The sequence below is a fragment of the Sciurus carolinensis genome, chromosome 8 (assembly GCF_902686445.1).
Source record: "Sciurus carolinensis chromosome 8, mSciCar1.2, whole genome shotgun sequence".
NCBI lineage: Eukaryota > Metazoa > Chordata > Mammalia > Rodentia > Sciuridae > Sciurus > Sciurus carolinensis.
Genome location: NC_062220.1, coordinates 14960535 through 14974643, shown reverse-complemented (window position 1 = coordinate 14974643; position 14109 = coordinate 14960535). Strand labels below are relative to the sequence as shown.

The 14109-nt window shown below is 44.4% G+C and overlaps 1 protein-coding gene across 8 annotated transcripts in view; it reads right to left on the bottom strand.

The window, feature by feature from the left end:
• Positions 1-14109, bottom strand: part of Dennd2a (DENN domain containing 2A) — an 85800-nt gene that overhangs the window by 28578 nt on the left and 43113 nt on the right. For all 8 annotated transcript variants that reach the window (XM_047561000.1, XM_047561001.1, XM_047561004.1 and 5 more), the window contains 3 exons: positions 13343-13470; positions 11692-11813; positions 3747-3947 (listed from right to left, as the gene is read on the bottom strand). In XM_047561000.1, the coding sequence (XP_047416956.1) occupies positions 3747-3947; positions 11692-11813; positions 13343-13470 (451 nt within the window). The remainder of the gene's footprint in view (positions 1-3746; positions 3948-11691; positions 11814-13342; positions 13471-14109) is intronic.

Below are 14109 nucleotides of genomic sequence, written 5' to 3'. Positions count from 1 at the left end.
TCAGCATCTTAGCAAGACCCTGTCTCAGAATAAAAAATAAAAAGGGCTGAGGATGTAGCTCAATCCTCAGTACCAGGAAAAGTACACCTGGATACTCTGGTGTGTGGCACATCCAGGTCTCCCAGGCCGCCACCTGGCTTCCACCAGATGGCTTCCACCCTTTACCACTTCTCCACTGCCAGAGCCCCTGCTCCCTGGCCCTACCACCTTTCAGAGCAGCTGAGCTGTCTGCTGCCTATGACAGCAGCCTAGGTGAAAGCAGACTTGCTTCCAAGGCAACTGTTCTTCTTGCTGGTGACCAAATAAGAGTTTGGTGTGACCAGTGCTTGTTCCCCTCCATCCTGAGAATCTGGAGAGTGTAGACTGATACATTCGGCTTTGCTGTTAAAGAGCTCACATTCATGGCCCATGTGGTTCAGAATCCTGCACACAAAGGAACTCCAAAAATCAACTGTTTTATGTGGTTTAGAAAATTATTCTTATTAATTCTTACACAGATAGCTCTACAGCTTTATGTTCAATGTTACATTATCTTCTGTTGCTATTTTTAGAGACAGTGTCTCATTATGTTGCCGAGCCCGGCCCTGAACTCCTGGGCTCAAGCAATCCTCCCACCTCAGCCTCCCAAGTACCTGGAACTACAGGTGCATGCCATTGTGCCTGGCTTAACGTTTTTTATCTGTACAAGTGAGTGAATAAAAATATAGAGTGGAAACTATTCTCTGTGTTCTATGAATATTTTAATTCTTATTTTTTAATATGGTCTGAGTGTTCTGGACTCTGCTGTCTAAGCTGGCTGGGTATCTGTGGGCCATTACTTGGCCTCTATGAGCCTAAGTGTCCTCATCTAAACAAAGGAGGAGGCTGAAGCATTTCAAGTCTCTTCTGGTTCTAACTGCCTGGGCCTCTATGATAAAGGCTCTTAGTTGTCCTGGGACCTCTGAAACACTCTCACAGCCTCTCCTAGTGCGGGGAAGGGGAGGCCCTCCACACACGTCACTACCTAAAGACAAGTTCTCCAGGTGGCCTGCAGCAGAACCGCTCCTGGCAGACCCCTGGGGTCACTTCCCTCAGGCTTTCCAGCATCACCTGCTCCTTTCAGCAGTGGAAGCCTGTGGACAACCTGGTTGGGAGAGAAAGAAGTCCCCAATGTACAGTTGAAGCAAACCATCTAGCAATTTTAAAGTGAGCTGATCCACAAGGGTTGAATTCTTTGTTGCGCTGGGAAGAGGAGTGGGATGTGTACCCTGGGGACAGGACCCAGGGGAGTGCAGTGGATTAGCTTTTGCCAGTCCCATCTCTAGACTCCCCGCCTCGGATCCGCTCACACCACCCCTCCATAGGCGGAGCACTGGGCCCTACTCCTGTAGTGTTGTTTGCTGAACCAAATGCCCTGTCACATACATGGACACCTGAGCGTTCCCACTCCTGACAGCCTCTCAGGCCTTCAGTTCCCACCGTGTGCTGCCCTTGCCTACTGCCTTGAAACTGACTCAAATGAGGCCTCCTCCATGATTTCCAAATTCCCGCCTGTGACAGTTACTTTGTATTTACTCTGACTACCCAGTTACCCACTGGCATGCTCGGTTCCTGAACTGGGCCTTTTGCTTCCTTTCCTGTGTGTCCTAACTATGAGGATATTGACACTATATTTCCCACAAAGCAGATATTGTAAAAATGAGCTGTTAGTATTACTCATGACAGCCAGAGTACACACGACCCTAGTGTCCAATTAGAGATGAATGTGGAATTTGTCTACAATGGAACATCACTCAGACTCAAAAAGGAAGGAAATTCTGACACATGCTACAACATGAAAGGACCTTGAAATGAGCCAGTCACAGAAGGACAAATCAACCCACTTAGTGAGGTACCTAGAGTAGTAAAATTCACAGAGACAGAGTAGAAAGGAGGATGCCAGGGCTGAGCAGGGGGACATGGAAAATTATTGTAAAACCGATGGAGTTTCTGTCTAGGGAGATGAAAAGTTCTGGAGATGGATGGCTGTGTGGTTGCAGAACAATGTGAATGCAAAGAATGCTACTGAATGGTACACTTAAAAATGGTGAAAATGAGCTGGGCACAGCAGCATACACTTGCAATTCCAGAGGCTGAGGCAGGAGGATTGCAAGTTAGAGGCCAGCCTCAGCAAATTAAGAAAACCCTGTCTCAAGATAAAAACAAAAAGGGCTGGGGATGTAGCTTGGTGGTACAGCACCCCTGGTTCAATCCCCAGTGTTGGAAAAAAAAAAAAAAAAAAGGTTAAAATGGTAAATTTTATATTATGTATAATTTACCACAATCTAAAAAGTAGAAACAAATGAGTCACTGGGTCAAATTTTGGGGTGAAGGGTTTTAAAACCCATTGAGGATCTCCCCCCAAAATATCCAAAAACAGTCAGTAAGAAGTTATGGTACAGTTAACATCCTTCCACTTACTGGATCATAATGAACAGTCAATAGTATTGGCGCCTTTTTGTAAGCCCAGGGATTTGGGGACTAAGGCAGGAATACAGAAAGTTCAAGGCCAGTCTCAGCAACTTAGTGACGTAACTAAAAGAAAAATGTTCCATCCCTCAGCCTTCCAAACTTATCTGCACGAAGTTTTATACAGATTTATGACATTCATGACCTCCTAAAGCCCATCAATGGCTCTGAGATTGACTTCCCACTCTAACAGATGCCAAAAGAAGATGGTACAGAAGGGTCTAGAACAGCCTATTCCAGAATAGGATGCTTTGGCATACTGATTATTTTGGGCTAAAGGCACATGAAAAATGACAGGTGCCAGCACATTCTCACCGTCCTCTTCTTTCTGTGAGCTGGACATGAAGCTCCCGTGTGAGAGATGCCTTCCCTCTTACATGAGATGGGGATGTGAGACCAAGATGACCTGTACATGCTAGTCTTGCTAAACTAACCCTTACCTTCTAGTCACTTTTCCACAATTGCCACGGTTTTTTCAACTCAATACATAAGTACTTAGGCCCAGTCACTTCTTTGGGTTTTCATTTTTCTTGTGAAGGCTCCCCACATGCATGTAATGAAAATTCACATGCATTTCACCTGTTAATCTGCCTTAGGCCCATCTGTAGACCCTGAGCAGGTAGAGGAAATGGCTCCCCTACAGTACCAAGCTGGTTAATGAAGAGACCAGCACTGCAGGCCTGAGGCTGAGTAAAACAGAATGTAATCAACAGGAGCATAAGACTACAGCCCAGCCATGGGCATGTTTTACCCTTTGGAAGGCAGAGAGCTAGGAGACATATTTTTGTTTGTTTGTTTGTTTGTTTTCTGGTACTGGTAATTGAATACTACTACTGAGCTATGTCCCCAGTTCCTTCCAAATATTTATTTTGAGATAAGGTCTTGCTAAGTTGCTTGCCCCTGCAGCAGCCACTGACAATGTCTTAGGTCTGGGCATGATGGATGGCGGTCCACTTTTGGAGGATAAGAAGGAGAAGGCTGTGGCCTTTTGAGTATAGACACAGAAAACACTGGGGACTGAAGAATAGTGACGGCAGCAGGGAGAGAGATGGCTAAGAGGAGGGGTGTAAGACCACAGTAATTATTAGGACAGAGGCCAAGACATCTGAACCTTCTGGTTTCACCATGTCACCTGTCCTGTGGGTGATGGAGTGAACAGAGGGTCCAGTGACTGGGTCTCTGCCCAGCATCCCCCCCTGCAGTCTTCCTTTGCAGAGAAGAAATGCATCTTGGAACATGAAGTTTGTTATGAGCGTTACCTTGGGGATCTTCTTCTTCTTCCTGCCATTCTGTAGGTCTCCAAGGTTAAAAAAAGTGTCATCAGGGCTGCTGGGTGTGGAGGGGGGGCTGATTTTGGAGGGGGACCCAGTTCCATCCCGACTCAGTTTCCTAGCGTCCAGCAGTTTGAAGTTCCACCTCTCTGAATTTTGCCGGAAAAAAGCAGGTTTGGACAATGACTGCTGTGTGAGGAAAGGAGAAGAGATGAGTAGGTCAATACCCAGGGATGAACCAGGAGGTAACTGGCAGTGCCCGTGACAGGGACTATGGGACTGAGAAGGGGAGCTGGTCACCTTCCTGGGTATGTGGAGTTCGTCTAGGCTAATAAGTGTCAGCTAGGTTATCCAATCGTGGAAAAACTGTGTGGCAAAGGAGTAAATCTAAACTGCTCTCTCTTTTCAGACAAGAGGATGTCACCTGGCTCAGTTCCCTGATTTTACAGATGAGGCTTTCTGACAATCCAAGACATGGTAACTAGGAGTTACAAGACAGAAGCCTGGTTGTGGCCCTGCCGCCGGCAGGTCAAGTACCCACTGTGCAAGGAACTTCATTTCTCTGGACCTCAATATCTTTCCCTGTCTCTCCTTCTGGGCTGGCGATTGAGCCCAAGGCACTATACATGTTAAGCGCATGTACCACCACTGAGCAGCAGCCCCAGTTCCAATTAGACTAGGACAAGTTTCCTTAAAGTCAAAAGACAAAAAATTTGCTAACAAATTTAGGAGCTGGCCAGATGTGGTGGTGTACTCCTGTAATCCCAGCAGCTGGAGAGGCTGAGGCAGGAGGATGGTGAGTTCAAAGCCAGCCTCAGCAACTCAGTGAGGCCCTAAGCAACTCAGCGAGACCCTGTTTCTAAATAAAATACAAAAATAAGGCTAGGGGTGTGGCTCAGTGGTTAGGCACCCCTGGGTTCAATCCCCTATACCAAAAAATAAAAAAATAAAAAAATTGGGGGGCTGGGTGTGTAGTTCGGTGGTGGACTGTTTGCCTAACATGCATGCGGAAGGCCCTGGGTTTGAGTCCCAGTACTGCAAACAAAAACATAACACCACACAGAAAAAGCCCTCATTTTCCTTATATATACTACAAATTAATGGGAAAAAGACAAATAATTCAAAAGAAAAACAGGCAAAAGAATGGAAAGTTTATAGAAAAGGAAATGCAACAGTTTTTAGATATAAGAGTCTTAGCTTCACTCATAAAAGAAAATTGAACTCTACTGAAGAAACATTTTTCATTTAAAGATTAGCAAAGGTAAAAAAATGTCCGAAAATTCACTTTGTTGGTGAAAATGAAGGGAAAAAGTCATTTTCATACACTGTTGATGGGAGTATAAATTGGTACAATTCCACAGAACATCTAACAAAATGACAATGTGAACTTTGACCCAGAAATTCTCCCTCTAGGAATTCCCCCTACTGCCATACTTGCACTTATGCAAGGGAAGCTGTGTTGTGCAAAGTATACTACATTCGGTGACATGGTCTGCAATCACAGAATGTAAGAAACAATCTAAATGCCCTCAATAGAAACTGCCAAATAAACCATGGCATATACATACAATAAAATACTATGCACTTGTAAAAAAAAATCCTTGGGCTGGAGGTGTGACATGGTGGTAGAGCATTTGACCAGCATGTGCAAGGTCCTGGGTTCCATCCTTAGCACTGCCCAACAAACGAAACGAAACAAAACTTGTGTATTGATATAGAGGGTTCTCTGAGCTATGTATTATCACACATAAAGAGCAAGGAATAATATTCCTCCGTAAGTGTGTTTTAAGAAGCTATACTGAGGACATATGCATAGAATAGTTCTGGAAGAATAATTCTGCATGGATATTGAAATATTGATTGACAATGATGGTTGTGGAGGAGAGAAAAGGGGGATAAAGTAAGCAGATTTTCATTATATGCTTTCACATTCTTTGAGTTTTGAACCATGTGAAGGTACCAAAATAAGATTTTTTTTTGGTGGTGGTGGTGTGGCACTGGGGATTGAACCCAAAAGCACTTTACCACTGAGCTGTATCTCCAGTCCTTATTTTTCTTAAATTTTGAGACAAAGTCTCACTACATTTCTGATGTTCACCTTAAACTTGAGATCCTCCTGCCGCAGCCTTCCAAGACCCTGGGATTATAGGTGTGCACCATTATAGCTGCCAGCTTAAAATAAGAAATAAAAGAAGCACTTTGTTTTCAAATAGTACTTTCAGGTCTTGCATTTTATAATACTGCATAGTTACTAAGTCTCTTTTTAAAGCTGATGAATGAACTAAATGAGATAAAGGTATAAAAAGCAGCTGGCAGAGTGCCTGATAGAATTCAATAGATGCTCGATATTATTTTGTTTACTATCCCTATGACACTGATATTTTTTCATACTTTTAATGTGCTAACTGCATTCTTCTTCTTTTTCCTGGTGCTGGGGATGGAACCCAGAACTGAGGGCATGCGAGGCAAGTGCTCTACCACTGAGCTACACCTCCAGCCCTAACTGCATTTTTCTTTAGTGTTTATTTGCCTATTTATCTTTTGGGATCTGAGGTTTTTCTTATTATTGTGGATGAGCTCACATCAAACAGATTTTAACTATTTTTCAGTTTTGCTATAACTGTGCTTTTCCCATGTGGCTTATTTATATTTTGGTTACATGCAATTTTGACGCCAGGGATCAAGCCCAGGACTTCACACATGCTAGGCAAGTGCTCTACCACTGAGCTACACCTCCAGGGTCCACATAATTTATTTTCATATATGAAAATCTGTTCATCTTTCTCTTTGTAATTCATTTAATGTCTTCATTAATTCTATTTTCGTGGTTTGTTTTGAACATATTTTACTCATTAATCCATCAGTAATTTATTTTATGTTATGTTAATCTAAACATTTCCCCCAATCTAATTTATTCCATCTAATGAATGAGCTTTATCTCTCAAATTTATAAGGTCATATATATCATAGCTTTTTTTAAAAAAATATTTTTTTAGTTGTTGAAGGACCTTTATTTTATTTACTTATATGCAGTGCTGAGGATCAAATCCTGTGCCTCACACATGCTAGGAAAATGCTTTACCACTGAGCCCCAGTCCCAGTCACTATATCATAACTTTTTTTATTTTATTTTTTTGGTACTGGGGATTGAACCCAGGGAACTTTACCACTGAAACACATCCCCAGCCCTTTTATTTTTTTATTTTGAGACAGGATCTCATTAAGTTGCTGAGGGCCTTGCTAAGTTGGTGAGGCTGGCCTCGAACTTGAGATCTTCCTGCCTCAGACTCCAGAGCTGTGAGGACTACAGGTGTGCTCCATCATGCCTGGCCATATTATCATGTTTTAAACCTCAAAGAATATGTTTATTTTGTTTTATTGAGTTCTCATTCTAAGCTAGAATTGTTACTACTGTAATAATGACTTCGGAACATTTTCAAGATTTCCAAGAATAAAGATCCCTAGTCTTCCCAATGGCTGGTTCTATTATTTTATCATAGGTCTTCAAATATCAATAAAAATTGCTTAGTACAAGAAATGTTGACTTTGTTAGGTCACTATGAGCATCTTAATCATACTGGCACAAAAAGGAATAGCTGGGCATGATGGCACTTTCCTGTAACCCAGCAACTCAGGAGGCAGCAGGATCTCAATTCAGTTATCCTATCTCAAAAAAAATATTTTTAAAGGACTTGGGATATAGTTCAGTGGTAGAACACTTGCCTACCATGAATAGTATTAAAGAAAAAAAATTAGAGCAAGTGCCTTAAAGACCAAACTCCATCTGCAATGAGATCCAAGGAAAGGCCCTAATTCTTTAACTGAATTGAAAACTCCTACTGAATTGTTGGCAACAAGTGGGTATCTGTTTTCATTAGAGATTTAGATTGTGATAGTGTTTGTTTAAAGGAGATATGATCTATGGAAAGATCTGAAAGGAAATCAAACCAAGGCACACAGCTTTCTCAAGAATGTCAAGAGGCCTGGCAGAGGCTGAGTGTGGGCTCCATCACCCAGTGGTCACAATGCTGGAGAAAGGGCCTGGGTTGTCCCAGAGCACCCAAACAAGCATCCAAAGTCCAGGAGCTTTCATGAGGTGGTGGAATTCCAGTATTTCTTAGATAATACAAAGGGAAGACTTGGGGATTATGTGGGGGAATGTTATGAAGCATACAGCAGTCTGAGACCAGGCTTAGTGGTGAAGAAGAACAAATCAGACTGAAGAGAGTTCATGGCTCCAAGTGAGGACCACAAACAGATGGGAGAGAGAACACAAGGAAGAGGCTTGTTGAAGGCCTCTGAAAACAAAGCTATGAATCCTGGATTTAGCAAAGGCCCACAAATTTTTCCTTAGAAGCCAGAGAATATTTAAGGCTTATAGTCACATTCTCACTGTTTCGATTTTCAAGTGTGCCACAGTACTTACTGCCAACACAGCCAGTCTGTGTATAGGGATGAGTATGGCTATGTCCTAATAAAACTTTATTCATAAAAACCAGGCAGCCAATGTGCTGGATCCTAACTGTAGTATAAAGGGAAGTCACTCTAGGCCCTAAGGGTGATTTTTTTAGACTTTAGTTCAGAGAAGATTCCAGCCCTTGATAAGAACACCTCACACCAACACACACAGTGACCAATCCTATTGTGCCTCTATCTAGTAGCTCTGTCACAGATGCACACTGAGTCTCTTATAGAGATGGGGCAGCACCAAAGATCTGTAGTGTTCAAAAGGCAAAGGCAAACAGGACCCTCTTGGCCTGATGTCTGACTTCCATGTTGAAGCCTCTTGATTCTTTTCAGGAAGCTGAGTGTGATGGGTCCTGACCAGGAGCCACCTAGGTGGGGAAGGAAGCCCTGCACTTTCTCAGAGGGAGTTGACCTGGACACAAGTGCCGGCTCATTAACCCATATTTTGGAGGTGGCTACTGGAAATTGAACACAGGGACACTTTACCACTGAGCTGCAGTCCCAACCTTTTATTTTATTTATTTTAAGACAGGGTCTTGCTAACTTGCTCAAGGCCTAAGTTGCTTAGGGCCTTTGCTGAGGCTGGCCCCTAACTTGGAATCCTCCTGCCTCAACCTCCTGAGTCACTGGGATTATAGGTGTGTGCCATTGCACCCAGCCCAACTCATTAATTCTTATTTATAAGAGGTATCAATATACAGAAGAGAATATCTCTAGGCAAGTACAGTGATGTTTGCCTGTAGTTCTAGCTACTCAGGAGATTGAGGCTGGACAATTGTTTGTGCCCAGGATTTAATAATCAGCCTAGGTAGCATAGTAAGACCCCCATCTCAAGACAAAAAAAAAAAAACAACAAAAAAAGTATCTCATATTAACCCAGTTTTCCTCATTGTAATAATTTGTTCCTACCATATTCTCTGTGCTGTACAAGGCATGAGAATGGTGGGTAACACAGGGCAAGAAAAGAAGGCCTAGTCGAAGGCCCTCTTCTAAGGAGCTTGCATTCTGTGCTCACAGGCCTCAGCATCTGTCCCGGCTGCACATCTGTTCTTTTCTGAGGACAGCCTGTCTGACTGACCCTCCTACTCTGCTGGGACCGGGCAGGAGCTAATGAAAGAAACATCCCAAAGATGGCTTATGACCTTCCTGTGGCTGGCAGAGGAGGCTGACACAGAAGGACTGCTTCAGCTGAGACTGCTCCTAAGGTCCTAGATGCAGCCCAGATGCCGCAGATGCTCAATGAATATTTGATGGACTAAATGGAGGAAGTGGCGAAGCCTGCAGCTGTCCCCCAGAATGGGGGCATAAACCAGACGCCAGATGTGGGCGTGCAGAGTACTAAGCGTGGACACTGGGCCCTGCTTATGACTTGCAGAGGCCCAAACAGTCTGCCAGTATCAGTTGCCCGGGTCAACCGACTTTGTGTCCTCAGGACAGATGTATCTGGACCACGGGCTCTGGCTTCCATTGCCTCCAACCTAGTCTAGCTGTTTAGGTGTAAAGGCTCTGGGCTTTCTCCGTGTGGCAGGAGCAGGAAGAAAGGGCTGCTCAGTCTTCATTTTCTGATGCCGGGAGGAGCACCCTGCTCTGAATGCAGATGCTCTTCTTAAGAGGAGGTGCAGGGCACTCCCCTGTGGAGTGGGGAGCCAGAGAAGGTGGGATGGAGCTTTCTTCTCCCAAGTGAGGCGTGTCCACTATGGGGAAGGGATTTCCTAGATGTTTGATATGACTGTATTCTAACGAAAACACAAACACATTTCCAAGGAAAGTAGAAACCACTAGTTATCGGTTGTCAGGGATTATTCATGACAATCCTCTTTTCAGAAATGGCAGTTGATTAGTTTGGATAAGTAATGTAGCAACTGATGAGGGTCCATAAGCCACACCCTTCATGATGGCTTCTACCTCAACTGTTCTGGAAGATGGTGGCAGGAGCTTCCCTCTATAACCACCAAGCGTAGAAGGCAAGCCTCATGTGGAGCCGCCCCCAGCTAACAGGGAACACTGACCCTGTGGGGCCCAATAGGAAGATGACTGCTTTTCTCAGGCTGGAAACAGGTCCTTGCAATAGGATTTAAGTGGACACTTGCAGCCTGAATTTGGCATTTCTTTATTTAATTTATAAAAAACCTGAATATGTACAATAACTACTGGGATCTTAGGAGAGACATAAAGAAACAGAATATAAACTATGTGACCTTCAGTAATTTATAGTTAGTTAGGGAGATATTTTTAAGACACATCATGTGATTTAAACACCAACTCAAATCATCAATGTAAGGAATGTCACAAGGCAATACATAATTTGTTGTGAAATGAATGTTACAGGCTATCAAAGCTGAAGAAGTCATAGGCGCTGCAATGGCTTAACCAACTCCTCAAAGGAGGCACCAATGAGCAGCTCCCCAGAGGATAGGAGGGAAAGATCAAGGACAGGTAGAAAAACCTTAGTACAGGGATTAGCAAATTACAGCCTGTGGGCCACCTCTGACCTGCCACAAGTTGAGAATAGATTTCACATTTTTAAATGGTTGAAAAAAAAAGAATTCAAATTTCAGTGTTCCCAAATAGTTTCATTGAAACACAGCCACTCTCATTTGTTACCTGTCATCTTATGGTTGCTTTGCACTATAATGCAGTGTCAGGAAGTTACAACAGAGACCATGTGTCCCACAAACCCTAAAATATGTACTCTCTGGCTCCTTGGAGAAAGCTCACAGATGCTTGGCTGATAGTACCAAAAGGGTAGCTGGTAAGCTCTGCTGGCAGGGAGTGTTTGCACCTAGGAACGGTGGGAGATCAGGCAGTAATGGGTGATTGGGGATCAATTGTCAAAGACATTTAATGACAGGCTAAAGAATACGATCTCCAACTATTAGGCAATGGGTTGAAATCATTACCAGGTATATGAATAGTTATATTATCTATGTGTACATGGTACAAAACTACAGAAAGTTAAAAGCATATTGGGTAAAAAGAAAGGCAGTCTTGTGGCCTCTGGGGAGTCAGGCACTGACAGCTCCACCAAGGTACCTGCTTAAGGTCTATCCATTCTAAATCCCTCACAGAGAGATTCTTGTACACACAAACACATGTGAGCTCACATGCTAGAATATGCTTTCATTTCAAAAACCTCACAAATGGGGGCATACTATAAAAGTCCCATCCTTCACCCTGCCTTTCAGCCTTGCCTGTCAGAGTTTGCTCTGGGTTAGTGCCTTCTGTATTGCATGGATGGATCATTTTTTATGTACAAAGTTTGAGAGAGATCCAAGCCAGAAGCTCAGTGGTATTTTCAGAGGCTCTGTCAAGCAGTGGGGGTCCAAGAAAACAAGAGGTGGGAAGGCCAGTCAGACAGTGTATAGACGGAGCCTGGTGCCTGGTTGTGAGGATGGCCTGGGCTCCAGAGTGCTCAGGGACATGGTGCCTGGGACCCCTCTCCTGACCGCTCCCCCAGGGCTCATACCTTGGTGGGAGTGTCAGGAATGGAAGAGGTGGGAGAACCAGGAAAGGTCAAGACACACTTCTTGCCCAGGCAGCGGCCATGTAACTCGATGTCTTCATAAGGGTTTTCCTTCATTGGCGGATCTGTGGTCAAAGGCAATGGGTCAGGAACCTGGGAGGTTTTCCTCTTCAGAGCACTGAGGCTAACATCTTGACCTCTCCTGCGCTAGCCCTTGTGGGATGCCTGTTGTTTTGACATCCATCACCCTTCCTCTCAGTGACAGACCCTGATTATCACTGGGGTAACACCCTGTCCCCTCCCTTGTAGCCATGTAAGATTAACTCCACTTCCAGTCTTGGACTTTAGTCACTCTAAGGGTCCCAGACTGCTGCCTCAGTGATGAGTTCAGGACAGGGTTCGCATCCCAGCCCAAGGTAAACACCACATGGCATTCCCAGACTCCAAAGTGAACAAGGGCGCCAAGCTGGTCTGGCCAGAGTGAACCTCAGGATTTTTAGAGGAACTTGCAAGACACAGGCACTCCTTCCCCAGGGGAAGGTATGGACTCCAAGGAGCTGATAGCACCAATCCTGAGGATGATAGAAAGTCTGGTGAGAATGGAGCTTCTCTGGGAGGTAAGAAATGGAGGAGAAAAAAATGCCAGTTCTGGTCATGGGAGCCCATGAACTCCCTTTTTTTTTTTCCCCCCATGAACTCCCTTTGTTGTTCAGTTGGTGTCCTTGTTCCCTATAACTGAAAGCATCCTCTCAGATATGTACTGCAGAAGTCCAGAGCTCATACCCTCCTTCGACTGGGAAGCCTGCTGCCTGAGCAAACCCAGCTTAGGCAGCTTAGCTGAGTGTATGCCCCTGCTCCTCGCGTGGGACTTTTTGGTACTGGAGATTCCACGCATGCAGGTCTGTGGGCATCCACCCCACCTGCCTCTCACACCTACAGGTTTCTCCCTCTTCCCAGCTCATTCCTTCTCCCACGGTAAGCAGACGCCAGTCTGAGCTCACACCACACTGAAACTGTGATCTTACAGAAGATTACTGAACTCCCCAAACAAACTCTGAATCTGAGCCCCACTTTGGAATCTGAGCGGAGTCTTCAGAGCTAGGCCAAAGTTACGCTCCAGCAACGCATCCATTTAGTCTGTAGTCTGATGCCCTGTTAGTGCCGTACCCCCTTGCGCCTGAAAAAGCAGTCTGGTCTTCAGTGTTTTCTTTCATTCAGTCATCCCTACATCCTCAGGGAGGATCTGTCAGAAGTCAGGTCTTTTATATTCTTTCCAGTCCTTAAGTAACCTGTAAGGGAGCTATTATCACCCTCACTATTCCGACAAGAAAGCTCAAGTTCAGAGAAGTTACGGTAAGCACCAGTTCAATATCACACAGCTAAACGGGGCAGAGCCAAGATTTCATTCCAGACGGGGACTCCGGGCTTTCGGTTTCTTGGTCCACACCCTGCCTGCTGCTGGGTTCATCACCAGCCATCCTCTCTCCTCCAGCCCCGTGTCCTCACTTCTCCCACCCAGGCCCACTCTCCCCTCCTGCCTACCTGCCCTCTCATTCATTCGACTACACGTCTGTCTTTGCGAGTGTGTGCACATGTGTGTGAGTGCCCTCTCCCACTTCCTTACAGCCAGACTCACAGACGTTTGGTCTCTTACCTAGAATGTCTTCATAGACGTTCTCCTCTGATAAAGTGCGTGTGAGCCCCAACTTAGTCTGTGCGTACCAGTCCACCCTGTTGTTCTCGCAGGAAGACTGCAGTAAGTCTTCAAACTCGTAGGACTTTCTGAGTTGTGCAAGATGGGGAGAAAAACCAAGAACTTGAATCAATTTAGGCTGGTTCAGAGAATATATACCCCCTCTCTAAATCTGTTCTTAGAAAACCTTCTATTATTGAAATCAAGTGTTTTTTGCAAAAGAATGAATAGTCACAAATAAGAAATGTGGCTTTTGCTTGGAAGAATATTTGTGCCATTATGCTAAGTGAAAATAGTAAAAAATATATATACATACACATATGTGTACATATACATATATATACACACATATTATACACACATATGTATTTTCCCATGTTGCAAAAAAACATATCCACATAAAATAAAAAGGAGAGACAGAAGTGAAATACAGAGCTGCCACCTCAGGACTGAGGGATGGCTAGTGACCTCTCTGTTCTTTTACTTGTCTGGACTTATTGAATTTTCTAGTGTTTGCAGATCATACATTACTTCAATTAAACAGAAGCAGTGAGGGCCAGTTCAGAGTGGACCAGAGACTAGGCACTGGCTCCTTCCTCTAACATAAGTGGCAATAGTCGGTATGGAATACAGGGGCCAGTTGAGGCACCCTGCCTCACCCCCAGAGAGCTGATCAAAAGGCCTGGCTCTCATTTGTGCCCTGGCGCATGCATAGCTTTCTACTACAA